Source organism: Aythya marila (genome assembly GCF_965140915.1).
Source record: "Aythya marila genome assembly, chromosome: 8".
Taxonomy (NCBI): domain Eukaryota; kingdom Metazoa; phylum Chordata; class Aves; order Anseriformes; family Anatidae; genus Aythya; species Aythya marila.
This window is the reverse complement of record NC_139049.1, coordinates 26,484,579-26,500,613: the sequence shown is the minus strand read 5'-3', so window position 1 is coordinate 26,500,613 and position 16,035 is coordinate 26,484,579. Positions and strand designations below refer to the sequence as shown.

Below are 16,035 nucleotides of genomic sequence, written 5' to 3'. Positions count from 1 at the left end.
TCATGGAAGCATACCTACAATTCCCACTTTTCAGGAGTGATGTTGAACTCTATGGACTGAGGGAGTTATGAAGCCAGCAAATGTTGCCATATAGACACCATATCACAGATAAACTGAGTGAGTAAAAGCAGCAGTGCCACCAGTGCCACTGTACAGATCTCCATGCTGAATGCAAGTCACTAGTTACTCCAGGAAAGTAGCGTTGCAACCTTTTTTTCCCCCCATTAGTTCATTTCTTTCACTAGTAAGTATGAAAATTAAAGCCAGACACATGCTAGTCTTGACCATGTCATTTATTAGGTCAGTAGTGATGGCAAACGGGGAATCATTCAGTCTTACTGTCACAGACAAAGCCCACCACTAAATCACACAGAAGCGTACACATGGAGAGAACATTTATAGTGACACATGCTCCTTCCGCTTCTCTAATGAGCTTCATGGCCCTGCTTGAACCATCCCGTTCTCCTCCTAGCAATGTTCTGACTTCACAACAGAGTGTGGCAACTCCCTGCTCCAGCAAAAGGACATTGCTTCACTAGGTGTAATTAGGCCTATACAAAACAGGCTTATTTATGCCTTGCTAAATCACATGATTGGGATTGTGTGAAGTGCGGTGAGTCAGAGCACTTTGGAAGCCCTGCCCAGCTATTTCCTCATCTCAATGAGAATACAGTCTGTAAATTGTTCAGGCTTATGACTTAAAAGTCAGTCAGATGAATATCCTAAGTTTGCTAAAAAAAGGCTGGTACTTTATTTCAAACAACCAAGATTGTTTTGCAAGGGTTCTAGCAATATTTGCTGCTTACATTATGGCTTTTTACAATAATCGGTAAGTACATGCTAGGTTTTTTTTTTAGCTAGAAGTTTGGTAGTACCAATAAAAGTATTTGGTCCTTGAATAGAAGTTTACCCTAAGGTAAGAAAGGTCTTTTAAGATGTATTGCTTAAGAGTCATCTGGATAAGCAACTGTAGTACAATTCTATTTTGACCAGAAATACTGACAAAAAATCATGTTCAAGGATATAGAATTAAACACAATGTTTTTTGATAGAATAATGCATAGTAAATTAATAGTAAATACAGCAGGAAGCTGCTTGAGGGGGAGTGGAGCAGAAAAAAAAAAAGTACTTTAATCTGCCATTTGTTTTAGCTTTTACCAAATTAGGGAGATGTTCTGAGCATAAAAAACACATTTTTGCTGTAACAGGATTACTTAACTGCAGTAGTAACAACTGTTAAAGCTTGTCTACCTGCACAATAAAAACAATGCACTAATACTTCCAACAGCTATTTTCCATGTGACTGTTTAGAAGGTTAACACTAATTAAAGATAATTATTTCATCACCTCTCTCATCTTGGCTTATCTAAGCTAACACAGAAGGGCAAAAATTTAATCAAGGCACATATACAAAAACCTAACACGAATTAAAGGCTCAGGGAAAGTAATACCAAAAAGAATGTCTCATGTTTATTCGAGGCAAGTGAAGTCTTGTTCTGAATGGCTACTTGTTCATCTGCTCTTTCCTGTCAAATACTGGTCATCCCAAGGAATTAAAAACCAAGGAGGCCCTAAAAGATTCAAAGTTTTAACACGTCCTGTGATGTCAGGCACCCAAATTCAACAGCTGCTTCTCAGGCAATACTCACAGCAACCACAGAGAGAGGAAGACGACAAAGCAGTTACAAAGGAAGATGCACTTAGTGTGGATTCTTGATGACAGGGTTGTGAGCCACTGAGATAACATTGGTGTAAGACATCTAAGCCTTATTGCAGTTTACTGCAAATTCGGAGTATTTTGCAGATTAAAACCAGAAAGTGTACACACAGGAAAGTTTCTGCCAGTTAAGATGTCAATGACATACCTTTGCTTGTTGCCACAGAGCAAGCAATCCTGCTCACAGAAGTCACAAGTTCTCAGTGACCAAGCCTGCACTATAAATGTAAAAAAAAAATCTTCTATAATTTAAGAACATCATCAGGAGAGAACACATACCACTAGAAACAATAGCTAGATTATCCCTTCAAATTTGACTTGTAGCCTTTAAAAGAAAAGAACAGATGGAATATTTTTTAATGGAAAATCCATTTTAAGGTTTTCAGGAGAACTGAGCTGGAAAATCACCATGCAATGGGATAAAACTACTACAATTTCAGAGTTGGAAGTGGCCAATGTGATTTCTCAGTGCACACTGCCAATGAAAACAATTCTGCAACTCAAAGGGCGGGAGAGATAAGGGTTATAATATTGCTGTGTTCAAATGTTAATAATTTACAACACAGAAACCATGAGGCAGGGAGAAAAGCGATGTAGAAAAGGCTAGAATATGTAAGACATTCCCCATTTTTTCAGAAAACTGACATTTCTTCTGTGTCAAAAGAAAAGTCTCAGCAAAGTACTCAAATGTCCAGCAGCAGATGCTGAGAAGTCCTGGTCTTTCTGTCAGGCTGAGGAAATCAGGTTGTGGGAGACTTAAAGACCTTTAATATGGGTTACTTTCCTTTTTTAAAATTTTATTTTAATCCCTACTTGCTTTCTTTCAGAAACATGCAAAAATGCAAGCCATTACTAATTACAGCTGTCACTCAGACCCCAGAAACAGTACAAATGCTTTAAAATGAACAGAGAAGAACCTTTAGTTGCATTATTATTCCCTTGAGACTGTAAAAATGCTGTGAGCAAGTCACAGCTATTTTTGATTGAAAGACCAAGTGTCAGAAACCCGTTTGAAACAAGATCTCATCAGAGATGGCAATTTTTTCTGAAAATTCACACTGAAAGCTATTTACTGTCTGAGGTTTTCAATGAACAGGAACCTGCAGCATGAATTGAAACTCCAACAGCTTACCCCAGAAAAATCACTTTTCACTTTGTAAAGAGTCATGCAAAATGGGCACGAGGGGAAGGCTGCGTTCAGGTGCTGTGGCTGCAGGGCAGAGGGATGGCTGGGTCAGAGGGTGGCTACAGTAATGGCACACTGAAGCCACGTGCAGCATTCAGCTCATCAGCCCATGCTGCAGGCACTGCCTACACATCACCAGTTTGCCAGCACTTACCTCCTGTTTCACAATTAAAAGTTTAAAAATAAGCTGCAAGTTATGGAATCTGACCAGATCGGTTGCCCAAGGCATCAATATGGTAAATCCTTCCCTTCTTCCCAAACTCAGTATGACCCTGGCAGCAGCACTGCAAGCTCCCCCCTATTGCTTCACTAAGAGAAGCCTCAGAAGCAGAGCAAGCAGCAGCAGCATGAAAAAAGGCTAGCTCCATGTGCAAGGCCCATTTGTGTGATAGCCATCGCTGCCAAGCCTACACAGGACTCAATGCAGATGTTCTCCTTTTAAAGGAAGGTTACCATTTATTTCACAGTTAAAGCTGGCCATCTATCAGGTGGTAAGGCAAAGACGACCAAAGCAGACCCTGTACAGACAGCTTCCTCTGCAAGCAGCTGCTCCCTGTGGGAGACTGCAGGCTCAAACACTGCCACCCAGGTGCAGGATGGAGTTTCACAAGCTGGCCAAACCAACCAAAGCAAGCTGTCAGGATGAGAAATGACCAAGCTTTTAGCACGTTACCATACACAACTGCATGGTCAGCCTTAACAGTCAGCTGAACTGAAAACCTATTGAAAACTAACCAAAGAGAGTCATTTACAACCAGCTAAGCTCATCTAGGTGACCTCTCAGATCACCTACTACTGTTGGCACTTGAGAAAGTGAAGCAAGGCAAGGGCTGCCTCTTGCTGGTTTGGAAGCTTGGTATAGGCCTTTCATAAAACTTTAGCCCTGGCGTGCAAAGGCACTGACAATCTGTTCAGATTTTAAGCCTTCACTTACCTATGTCTGGAAATAATTTGCATCGCTTGGACATTTCGAACTTCACATGGCCTCAAAGTCAGATCTGATTTTCTGAAAATGTAGTTTGTGCAACATTTCCCAGTGTCTGGAGAAAGCAGGTCACATGGCACTGGCTCTTCTTTGTCTAAGTTGCATCAGACCATCTAAAAATACATCAAATACTTTCTAATATTACTTTTTGACAATAAGCGGTTACTATAGCTGCTGCAAGCATGTTGCAAGAAAGGGTGAGAGGTCACCTAACTCCTATTCAGCTAGGCATACACTGAAAAGTCAAAGGGCTTGGAATCTAATTTTTTTTCTTTAAACTTTTGCCTTTGTTGATACCTTATCAAAAATATGGAACAACTTCAAAAGCCTCAAGCGAGCAGGTAATCTCCTTTTACTCCAAGGATACAACAAATTTAGCATAGTTATTAAATCCATCCTCAACGGGGAGCTCAAGGAAGCACTAATATCTGAAAACCTGACAGATACCAGCTTGCAAAGAGAAAATTGTGCCTGAGCAAGCTGTGGGTCTGCTGTTTAGTGAGAGGGTATTTGATAGGACTGGCAGCCCCCCAGGCAGTATGTTTACCATGTAGAAGTAGCTTTTTGTGACATCTTTATAGGTGTAGCTCTTTTCTGAAGAGCCATCTCCATTGTATATTAATTTACACACTACATACTTGCATGAGGAAGAGCAATGCTCCCAAAATGAAGGCAAACCAAGGCACTGTAAGATGTGTTTGTTTCTTCTTGCCAAATATACAGTGCCAGAGTCCAAAATAAAAGCCCAGTTCCCAATAACCCTGCTCTAGACATAAACCCAAGCTTCCACCCAAACATACCAGCAAAACTGACTTAGAGTTAGTGTCTTCACTTGCTCTGCTTGGCTAACTGAATTCTTGACTGGCACTGCAGCCCCCGTGTTTCTGAATAAATCCATGAAGTTCTTCAGTGTCTGCAAACTGGTCTTGGAAAAGGAGGAAAGAAGTGAAAATTACTTGCTGGGCATGCAAATAGTTGAACGTGAATAATCATTCCCTGTACTTCTGCAACCACTTCCATAAAGCTGCCATGGCTGTTGCAATGTGATTCTGTTTCTGCATCACTTCATTTGCTCAATTACAAAACATGGATCATTTAATCAGTGTAATCCCGATCTCCAGAATAATCTGGCCACTTTGCTCAACAAAACACTACTGTCTTCATATAATAAAATGATGCTCATCTTAAGGGCCAGTGGAGGAGTTCTATAACCCAAGTTCACTTACAGTGCATGGTTTATTAAGCCCCGGCATGTGTCCCTACCATCTGGAGCAGCATGGGCTGACTGCAGGGAAAAACAGGAGAATTCCTCACTGGGAGACTCTTTAGTAGAGGCATGAATTCAACACTCACATAAAGCACAGATTTACCATGCTGCTTTATAACTGCCTTGGTTCTTTCCTGTAAAAAGCAATACACCAGTCAATCAGTACACTGCTCAGTAAACAAATCACTATTAAAACTGCCAGTGCCCAATTGGTACATACTGAATCCAAAACATTTTTGAAGATGGTGGCAGAAGGGATTTAATTAACAGCTCTTAGTTCCCATTGAAAGTTGACAAATAGTAGTGAATTAACGTATTTCAGTAGCAGTTCTGATTTCACCCTTACCACTTCTATGCACTCTTCAATTAATCCTAGACAAAGTCTAAAGTTTTCAGAAGTTGAAGAAAAATGTACTTCAACCGTATTTCTCCAATCTGTTGTATATCAAACGTTCTGTTATCAACTTCTACACTACTGCTTTTCTGCAAACTCCTTCTGTCACCAAGCACATGAGGAATCGCAGCACTCAGTACCAAGTCTCCAGCACCACTGACTGAATTGTTCTACTGCCATCTGTCATTCACGCACATCTTTTCATAGAGCAAATGCACAAGTGCTCTACAGACTTGCTCTTCTGCCTGAGGCCAGTCAGTCCCAGCTTTCCTCTTCATAAACTAGGGGAATACAGACCGAGTGGCAGTCACAATAGAACACCAGTGTTTGCAGTCTTAGAAGTTTGCCAGGTTCTTGATTGTTTCAGTCTTCTGCAATTCAGCTTTCTCACATACAGCGCAAGAGAAGTTTCAACCTAGACTCTGCTTTCCAATACTATTTCCAAATTATTGCCAACATCTTTAGTATGTCAGTAACTTTTATCAATGTCAGTAACTTTATCAGCATCTTTAATGTCAACAGCATTTAAGTAGTGAGCGAGTTCACTACAGAAACCAAGCAAAGAACATTTTAATGCACCACCTGTCCACCTTATTGTGGGGAATTTTTACTGTAGCAACGCTCCTCCGTCACTACACTTCATAACTCTGCATTTCCACCAGCATGTACAAACACTGAGTTTACCGTGAACAAATATGAAGAAAAATAGCTTTTCCCACAAGAGCCTTGATGGGTTACTTTTAATTAAAATCAGTTTAATGATTGATAAGCTCTAGTTATTTCCAGCAGCAAATCATAAGTGGTTGACTGTTTTCAGATACAGTGAAAAACTGAAGATAACGTAACTACATAAGCTAGCATATTTAGTTAGTTTACTGCTTGTCAAACATATGAAAGAATGACGGTTTAACATGTAAATTCTCATGACGACCAAGAGCAAAAATTAAACGAATATTTTGTAAGAATCAGGGAGTTCAACTATACAGAAGTTTACCAAATCCAATGCTTACTCTTAATCTCTCACAAAATTACTTTCAACATACTTCCTACATCAGAAACCAACAAGCATGAATTTTTAGTATCTGATTAGTATTTGGGAGAGAGGGGGACAACCCATACCACAAACTCAGTACAGTTGCTACTTTGAAGTGCTCTTCACTCGTGCCCCTTAAGCAAATGGCAGAACACCGTAAATACCTGTTTCCTAGTATCCTTCATTTGCTCTTTGAGCTTGCAAAGGAAGCAAAAGGCAATTCAGTGTGCCCGCGCACACGTTAATGAAGAAATCTCTTCCTTATAAACCGAAGAATCTGCAGCCGATTCAAAGTTAGCCATACAACAGACCAAAGTTCCATTCAACACTGCAGAGAAAATAGGAGAGTGGATATATGGGAGTGTGAAATCCTAAAGCTCTATCAGGATCTTCCCTAAACCTGCATGTATCTTTGTCAGGAGCTGTCAGCAAGGAGGCCCTGCTGTTTAAAACAGCAGCTGCACCCACCAGTTGTTCCTCAGCTACTGCTGGTGGGAGGATGAGACAACATACAAGAGGGGACATTTCCTCTTTTGTACTGCTGTTTTATTTTGTAGCAAGATCCATGTAGTATATAAAATAACAGAAAGAAATTAACAAGACCTATAAAATAAATTGAGGAGTTCAGATGACAAACCACTACAGCTCTGCTTTCATGGCTTTATGATGTCGTCACCAGGACTCGTGTATTGTTTACCTTGTACTTTTACAGTTTTCTAGCCTATGAACCTACATAAAAAGCTGATATGTTCCAATTAAGCCATAGTTAAGTGACAGATGTAGAAGGAAAAAATGGCTTTCTTAAGCCACAGCTGCCCTTGACACAGGTTACAATGATGTCTAACTACACTGTAATGCACATTACATTAAGAACCTTGAAAGAGCCTCTGAGAAAACAGGTTCACATTAAGCATTTTGAAGGAAGGTCATAAATACTGCACTGTACCAATGGTACCTCCCAATGTCCCTCTTTATGTCTGAGGAACATTTGTGGTTTTTTAGTAAGCTACTACATAGATGACACCAAACCTAGAGGTAGGTTATAGGCAAAGGTAAAATACAGGCAAAAAAAATCCCTTTAGAGCTAGTCATTGCACAAACTGCCCAGCAGGAGGCAAGGCAAAATGTCAACAACTCTTTCCTCCCACCTTAAATGTTGCTCACATGGTGCATTTAATTTCTAGTGACAGTGGATCATCAGTTGCTAGTAAATGCAGTCATGCCAAGAGAACAGCTTGAAGTTATTCAAGCAAAAATCTGTTACCGTGCAAAACTGGTTCACTGGACTATTACCAACTAGACCTCCAAGTTTCATAAGTGACCTGATGGTAGAGAACTAAGGGATTTGTTTTCCTTTTGACGTGATATACTCTACATAATCAACAGGAGAACATAGAGCTAAGTGTGTGGAAGGAGTCAAAGTTGAGAGAGGGAAAAAAAAAAAATCACTTTTCTGGGACTGAGTTTTCTTTTTAAAAAAGTTTCTGTACCAAACAAGCTGGAAAACTAGCTCATCTAAGGTATCATCTGGGATCAACATACGGTTGATAACAAATACCGTGTGCACTTCAACATGGATAAAAAACATCTGAAAGTACAATAGTTAGAGCAAATTAAACCCCAATTTTAATGGTGTAACGCCTTCAGGTCACAAAATGTGGACAGAACTTATCTTCACTGCCTTCTGTGCACTATTCTGTGATAATCAAAAGTAACAACGCCGATGATTTGTTTTATTTCTACTTCCAAAAGAAAAGGGGGAAAGGTTAAATAAGCGTTCTCCAATTTGTTCTCCACTATATGTACACCCACACACATACACACACGCACATGCACACACCCCTCAAACTGCACTGACATTTCGTTTTGACCAAAAGAGTAGATCTTGGGAGTAAGTGCAAAATGCAAAATCAACTGACAGAAAATGCTGAACAAACAGCATCATAAAAATACAAAATATTTATATTACTGAACTATTAACAGATGATGTTCTCTGTTTCTTTAAAACTTTGGAACCACATAGCTGATTTCTTAAATCTAGTCCATGCCAGCTTCCAGAACTATTAATGATTTAGTTAGCTTCATTCTTTGATGCTTCATCAAAATTTTCTACGAGATCTGAAAGAGATGAAGATATTTAATACAGTAATGCCCAGTAACGATGCCTTCAGACATTTAATGAAAAATGCACGTATTATATGAAATGTTAAGTAGTTCTCAACTATACTCATGCACACTTTAAAGGGGGGATTTCAAACTGCTTTAGAAAATGGAGTTTGAATAGATACAAAGAACTAGACATGCAGGAACACCCAGAAAGAGTGCAAGTTCTAACACTGAGTAAGATCTGATTTTCAGAGATGCTCTACTATGTGCAGTTGAGTTTTGAGTGACAGCCACTCTTAACAACTGTCTGAAGCTATGCACCTATTAACTGCTGTACTCCACCAAACAGAACATTTTGAAGAGACCTGTACATTTTTATGTAAGGTCAGAAAAATTAAGTGCCACAGCAAAAGAAATCAAACATCTGGGTCACCTACTCATTGTTTTAGCTAACACACCATACTGATGATGTATGAACAAAAGAACGTGGTGATTTATATTTATCGATTGACAAATTAACAACTTAGAATTAAAGTTTCTCAAGACACCAATAGGCACTGACAGAAGCTAAATTTCTTCTACTGCAGAAATAAGAGTCCCAAACCCTGATTTAAAAATACACCTATTACATCATTTTACAGATACTCCATTTTCCAGCCCTAACACCATATTTGGGTATTTAGACCACCTGTTCAACCTCCCTGGAAGTATTTCAAGTTGTTTCTACTTAAGAATTAAGCAATTTGTGCAAGGCAAACTACTTTCAAGAACTGGAATCTGAAGTCATCACTATTGCAATGCTGCCCAGCATAGGAAGCCTCCCTTAGCAAATCAGTAGAATAATCACATCAAGAGCTAAATACTCCAGTGCATGAATTGAGTATTTGTACATCAAATAGACATGTAATTTTGTGCCTACCTGGGACATCATCATCTTCTTCATCAATATCTTCAGATTTTGGTGCTTTACTGTCCAACACTGTAAAAAGAAAACTGGTGCTGAGTTTTCATTGTACAGAGTTACTACAACCACACAACAAGAACACGTAACATACAAGCAAAAATAGAAGGCATTCCCTCATTCCAAGAAACAATGACTGGGTATCAACAATAATTGGCATGAATAAAAGGTCTATTTGTGAACGTTCTGATATCAAAGTATTAACACTGCCACTTCCAAATGCCTAGGCATATTAATGCAGAACTAACAAAATATCAAATGATACAGAAAAACCCCAGTGTGACTAAATCTTCTAACTGAAGCCATGTGTTCTCATGTAACGATAACATGGTATCAATCCAAGGCCAACATATCACCATTTCCTAGAGGCCACAATTGTAGGAAAAAGTATTTCCACATCAAGGGTCCTATATGAAACCTATTCTTCTGTAAGTCATGATGAAACTGGGATCATGTTACACGTAACGTGGAGAAATCCAAGAACGTAAAATAAAAAGAATTCCTTCACACTGGTCCACTTATTTTAAGACTAGCTTTCTGTGCTACCTAAGGAAACACATAAAGAATTTATTGGTACTGAGGTTGTAATAAAGTAGTATTATTACAATGACCCATCTTTCTACCTATTAATAATAGTAAAATAAGAAGGAAGAAAATCTACTTTCAATTAAACTCTGAATATGAGATATAGATGAGATTGAAATTACTAATTTAGAAGAAATAGATTAGTTTGTTGAAAATATTAAACTAAAAAAAATGTATTTTCTAACTCCCAATAGGGACAAGTGCAACATATTCAATTACAGCCCTTTTAATGGCCATTTCAGTTACCATTCAAGACAAAAAAAGTCTAAAAAACGTTTTTCATATTTATAATGTCCAACTTCACTGGAACTTGTTATTAAGAATTAATTTTGGCAACACACATGAAACATGAACTCTGACATAGACTTAAAATAAAAACCATACCTATTCCACAGTCAAAGAAAGCTTTTACAAACTCTTATCAAAATCAGACATTACTTGCATGCTTTAAAATATCATTTTATTCCAATTTCATAAAATATGCTATTTCAGAATAAACTCCCATTTATTCTTAAGATACAAACTTGCTTAGAGAGAATAGCTGAGACCGCTACAAAAAAAATGATTAGAAAATGAATCACACCAGAAGATTTGATTTTGAATTGCGAGTGTTGTTTTTCTTCCAAATGGAATTCCAAAATAAAAGATAAAGAACAAGTTCTCTTCCTCCACAGTAAAAACATTTTGTGGAAGAAAGAAAACAGACCTGGTACCCTGACAAAGAGAACCTGTTGAGATTTTCTATATGAAAACTGAAATTATTTCTGTTTTGCGAAGTATTTTGTCACATGCAGTTGTATGCCTGGAATTAAAACATGCCTGACCTACCAGATTTTAATGTTAATTTTAAATGAGGGCCAGCATATACAGTCTTGAAACAATAAGAAAAATTTGATTATCCCCTCATCACATACTGTATGTCCACAACAGTGGCCAATAAATAAAACCAAATAGGTTTTTCACTGCTTTTATGTCATGTATTATTACTAAATGTGGGTTAAAGTTTCAACACTGCATGTATTCTCTCAATCATCAATGAAAAATTCCAAAAACACCTACCTTGTCTTGGGAATTGTTCAGCTAACTTCCTGAGACTTGTTAAGCTGTCAGCACCAAGCTGGCTTAAGATGCCTGGAAGCATTTCTGTGATCGGTTTAGCCTCTGCATGACCAGTAATTGCAAAAGTGTTGGCAGAGAGGGATGCCTGAACCTTGGGGTTGTTGAAGTGAATAACTGTTCCATCATCTTTTATCATGTTCACCTGTTTAAATAGATAAACTACATTTACCAAAGTGTTGCAGCATCTCCCTGAACAAGTGCAATAAATTAATTCAAAACTAGATTGAAATCTTAAAATATAAATACAAAATTAGTACTCCTAGAGAATATAACCACATATAAAGTACCTAGAATTAACATCACCTGAATTGGAAGTAAAATGAGTTAGTTGTCTAGAAAGGGCTCACACATTCATGAGAAGTCTGAATTTAACAGCTATGATTGCCTTATACTCTTATATTTATAGTAAGCAATACATGTGCAAAGGCTTGTGTGTTATCATACAGTCCACATTTTTGTGGAAGGCAAAAAATATATACAGGCTATTAGCCTTTAAGGCATAAACCAGTTATTGTCAAGAATGTCTAGGGAGAAAAATCTCCAAGTCTGCACTCTTAAAAACTAAAGCTCTAACAAAAAAGCTTTGCCGTATCAGCTGTGAATGGCAGCGTCTTGAACTATCTATGTCACCTATCAGGAATAGGTTATTGTTTCTGGAGCAGAATTGGCAAAGGCACACAATTCACAATCTGGCCTCTTTGCTGAAACCACCCAATACAAAGACTTCCCCCTCACATCTCTTGCAGTGTTCTAGATTCATAAGTTAGCTGCACTGGAACAGGCTTCAGTGCCCTCCTAGAAGAGTCATCACAGAATTACTGAAACCAAGCACAACATACAATGATTCTGCTCCCTTTGCCTGGTGCTCTGAATTACCAAGAATTAAGTTTTACAACCAGTTTTAGTTCTTACAGCAGCCTGCTTTGGTTCTTACAGTTGAAATTTATTCTGTGTTTTTGTTTTTTGTTCTGCATTTTTTACACAGTTTTGAAGAAGGGAAACTTAGAAGTTTTTTTTCTTCCTGGGCATGGTTGAGCTATGGTTATGCAGAAACCAATTTTATCTGAAGAAAAAAAAAATTGAAGAGTTTTACTCATCCAAAGGAACAGCTGTACTGAAACTGATGAATTTTATAACACTGCTTTTAGCAGAAGTTACAGGGAGAAAATAATGGAGGATTAAAGAACACATCTAGAACACAGATTTAACATATTGAACTTTGAAGATTAATAGCTCTTTTGAACAGAAAAAAATCAAACAAAAAAAATAAACAGAAAAAATAGGTGTCACCTTCCTGCAAGACTGAGGGGAAAATGATAAAAGCTGGATGTAAGCAGTCATCTTAAAATCCTCTTCCAACCAAAACAAATCAAAAAAAAATCTGCCTTCTCAACACTACTAACTTCCCCAAACTCTATTTACATAGGTCAGTTTAGGTCTTCCTGAACAGTAAGGCAACATACTGTAATTATGTACCCAGCTATCAAGGTAGAAGGATTTTGGATAATCTTCCTTCACATCAACACATTTTAAGTCTTAATAACCGTGTCTGAATAAAGATCTTACATCCTGTGTAAAAAGAACGAACAAGGACTGGGTTTTTCTCTGTACTTGTATAGCATAGCATATAAACATCATAATTCAGTCAGCCAAATTAAAGTGTTTCTATAGCAGAGGTATGAAAGCTTACAGGCAAACCAGGCTTCCATACTGGATTGGTATTTGCCTTCGGAGGAGAGATACCCATAAAGTGACCTCTGGAGGCACCTTGCAACCCTTCTTAAATTAATTAATCACAGATTAAATATTATGCTTCAACCACGTACTACAGTAACATGGAGCTCACAGTGAAGTAACACCTCCTCCCCCACATGAGCATCACACTCTCTACAGCACTATGGAAATAGTTTCTATTCCAGCTAATACTTTATATGGAAAAATTTATACACACAAAAAAAAATACTCAGGGAATACCTGAAGCCTCTGTATTGCTGCTTTATATAACAGAAGCTGGTTCTGTAGAGTTTTACTAGTGTTGTAAGAAATATCAGCCTTCTATAACTTCAACAACCAAATCTAGTTTATTTTTCATGCCATGAAAAAACTTCCTTTTGATAATGCAGACTTGCAAGTTGTTACTCCAAGCATTTTGATTCTCTACCTTAAGTTTTGCATCACATAACTCTTTATTTACGCATCCCTGTGCAGTAAGATGTACTTAACACTTCTATTAAAATTAGGCAATTGATTGCATGATGTTATGAATTAAGGGAAGTTTTGTTTTGCAATTAATGCAAGAGACATACATTACAAGCAGCTTACTGGCTTCTGTGATCACAGTCTGCCCAGAAACTCTTCCCTTTTCTCTATAGATATGTATGCATCAATGTAAATGAGACCAAAAAAATAAAGTAATTTCACCTACATGTAATCACACCTGAGTTTGAGGGGAAAACTTGTTAAGAAAGAAAATTAAAAACACAAAACCAACACCAAAACAACACAATGAATTCAATTTCACACAAGAAACATTTTTCTCACTATACCTCTTCAATGCCAGCAATGTTATTTACTGCCAGTTTTTTGAGGGAGCTCTGAAGTTTTTTGTCATCAGCTGTTGCCGTTCTGTGCACCACCTTCTTCTTTCTGCGAGCTGTTCCCTGGAAAAGAATCAAGAGAACACTCAGCAACACAAACTCTTACAACACTTGAAATTTAAGTCATCTCACAATCCAAGCAGAATCTCTTTAAGCTATGAAAAAGCTCTAGTGAAAAACGTTTCTTGTCTTTCTTCCCTTCACCTACCGTTTCTGCTGTCAGTCTCAATTTTGAGATTTTTCTTAAGCGTAGAAGACAAAAAGACACTAAAAAATAGCAGTATTTTCTCTTTCCACAAGATGGATTATAAAAATACTATTTACTATTAAGCAACATATAAGAATGCTTCCTGAGAATTTTAGTTTGTCCAGGACAACACAAATACAGTGATTTTAAAACACTTTTGTAACTATGCAACTTATGTTTTTAAACTGTTCCACAGATAGCAACGTTGGTATTCCTACTTTAAAAACTTCTATACAATCCCTCCAACCCCAATATCTCTGGTTAGGAAACAAATGCCCACACTGAACAACCTTTATTGCTTTTTTGTCACATTAGCTACCTGCTGGCTCAGAGAAAAGAAAGAGCTCAATGGTAAGTCCTGGAGCTGATACAAAGGAAGAAATTTTCCAACAAAGAGAATACAAAACTAGAAAAAACAACAGGTAAGCTTAGCTTGAGCTTTCACAGGTCACAACAAGTCACAAGGTTTAAAAAGAGCATACACCCTGGAAACTACTCATCCAGCAGTTGTGAGCTAAAAGAAAACTGCCTTTCATGTAAGCGATCATGTACGATCCAGATCATGTTAGAGACCTTAAAAATACAGTTTTGTTGAAGTATGTATTCTCCCCCTCCTAAACTATGTTTTGAAACAGAAGTTTTAAAGAGATTTCTCTTTTAACATATAAGTTATAGAAGACAGTGCATCTCTGGTGCTTTTCTTACCTTTCCTCCTATTCGGACTTGAGCTTGAAGCTTGGCCAGTTTTTCTTGATTCATAGTGTTGCGTCTGAAGAATGAAATAGAAATATAAGTTAGCTGCTAAAACATTAAGGAAAAACCCTTAACAAAGCAGGGCAAACAAACAAAAAACCTTTAAAGCCGCTCCATCTCGATAGCACAAAGCAGTGCAGCAGCAGCTTGCTTAGCTGAAGCGCGTACCACAACGAAGCAAGCCAACACATTTTGTGTTGCATCAGTTTGAGGTATTAGCTGCAAATTTCCAAGTGCATCAGTTTAGCATTTGGCTGAAGCACTCAGACGAAGATCAGCACGTAGAGCACAACTGCTTCCAGGAACATAGCACCTTCATGATTAACAGAGCCCAGGCAGCGAGATTCATCGCTGAGCTACCTCACGAGCTATTTCCACATAACGAACCCCTGCTACTGGCAGCTGATGACCCCGCCGAGCCCTCCCAGTGCCACAGCGATCCCTGGCAGCTCCTCTCCCAGCTCAATACCTGGGAACTTTGTCAACTGGGTCCCCCACGGGCCAAGCGTGACCTTTAAAGGCTGAAGACCTCAAATACCCGCAGCGGGGGGAAAAACCCCCTCAGGGCGAGGCGCCCCCCTCGCGGGCCTGCCCCGGAGCCCTCAGCGACACCCCCGGGGCGGCTGCAGCACGCCAGGGGCGGGCAGAGCCCGCAGCACCGCGTCCCGGCCTCGCTTCCCCCCCTTCCTCTCCCCGAGGCCGGGCAGAAGGGAAGGGAAGGGAAGGGAAGGGAAGGGGCCGGGAAGATGCCCGGGGGCCGCCCGCACGATGCCGGGGGGCGCGGGGCGGTTCTCACCTGAGCCCGGCGGCCCCTCGGCGGCCCGACACGCGGTGCGCACAAGATGGCGGCCGAGGAAGGAAAGAGAGGCGCACAGAGAAAGGAAGCTTCGCGCCACGTGACGGCGCGAGCCGCCCCCCGCCCCCGCCCGCTGATTGGCGGCGGCTCCGCGTTAGATTTGCATAGAGAAAGGAGGGGGAATGCCCCCCGAGAGCGGGGCATGCTGGGAGTTGTAGTCTGCAACTGAAGGGGGGCGGGGCGGGGCGGGGCGGCCGGCCGCTGGCACGGTGCTGCGGTGTGACCCTGC

At 39.4% G+C, this 16,035-nt stretch overlaps 2 protein-coding genes across 3 annotated transcripts in view; both read right to left on the bottom strand.

Moving 5' to 3' along the window:
• The window catches only part of ZFYVE9 (zinc finger FYVE-type containing 9), a 76,179-nt gene extending 72,227 nt beyond the window's left edge, over positions 1-3,952 (bottom strand). The window contains exon 1 of the mRNA XM_082766088.1: positions 3,838-3,952. The gene's annotated coding sequence lies outside the window, so the exon portion shown is untranslated. The remainder of the gene's footprint in view (positions 1-3,837) is intronic.
• Positions 276-15,835, bottom strand: BTF3L4 (basic transcription factor 3 like 4). 2 transcript variants are annotated; one of them, XM_082766101.1, is made up of 7 exons: positions 15,747-15,835; positions 14,903-14,966; positions 13,900-14,013; positions 11,294-11,495; positions 9,608-9,667; positions 3,838-8,700; positions 276-1,935 (listed from the first exon to the last, which is right to left on the bottom strand). In XM_082766101.1, the coding sequence occupies exons 2-6, from the start codon at positions 14,954-14,956 to the stop codon at positions 8,654-8,656; spliced, it is 477 nt and encodes a 158-aa protein (XP_082622227.1). In that variant the 5' UTR covers positions 14,957-14,966; positions 15,747-15,835; the 3' UTR covers positions 276-1,935; positions 3,838-8,653. The 2 variants fall into 2 exon arrangements, with proteins under 2 accessions (XP_082622227.1, XP_082622228.1); XM_082766102.1 differs by lacking the exons at positions 276-1,935; positions 15,747-15,835 and adding an exon at positions 15,420-15,676 and having other exon boundaries at positions 6,275-8,700.
• Between the last annotated feature and the right edge of the window lie 200 nt (positions 15,836-16,035).

Bases quoted from the DNA above. Each gene is read 5' to 3' on its own strand.
- BTF3L4 (XM_082766101.1), bottom strand. From the start codon at position 14,956: ATGAATCAAGAAAAACTGGCCAAGCTTCAAGCTCAAGTCCGAATAGGA. The intron at 14,014-14,902 runs GTAAGAAAAGCA...ATTCTTTTCCAG, and splicing joins AAGTCCGAATAGGAGGAAAG to GGAACAGCTCGCAGAAAGAA. The intron at 9,668-11,293 runs GTAGGTGTTTTT...TTCTTTTTACAG, and splicing joins TGAACAATTCCCAAGACAAG to TGTTGGACAGTAAAGCACCA.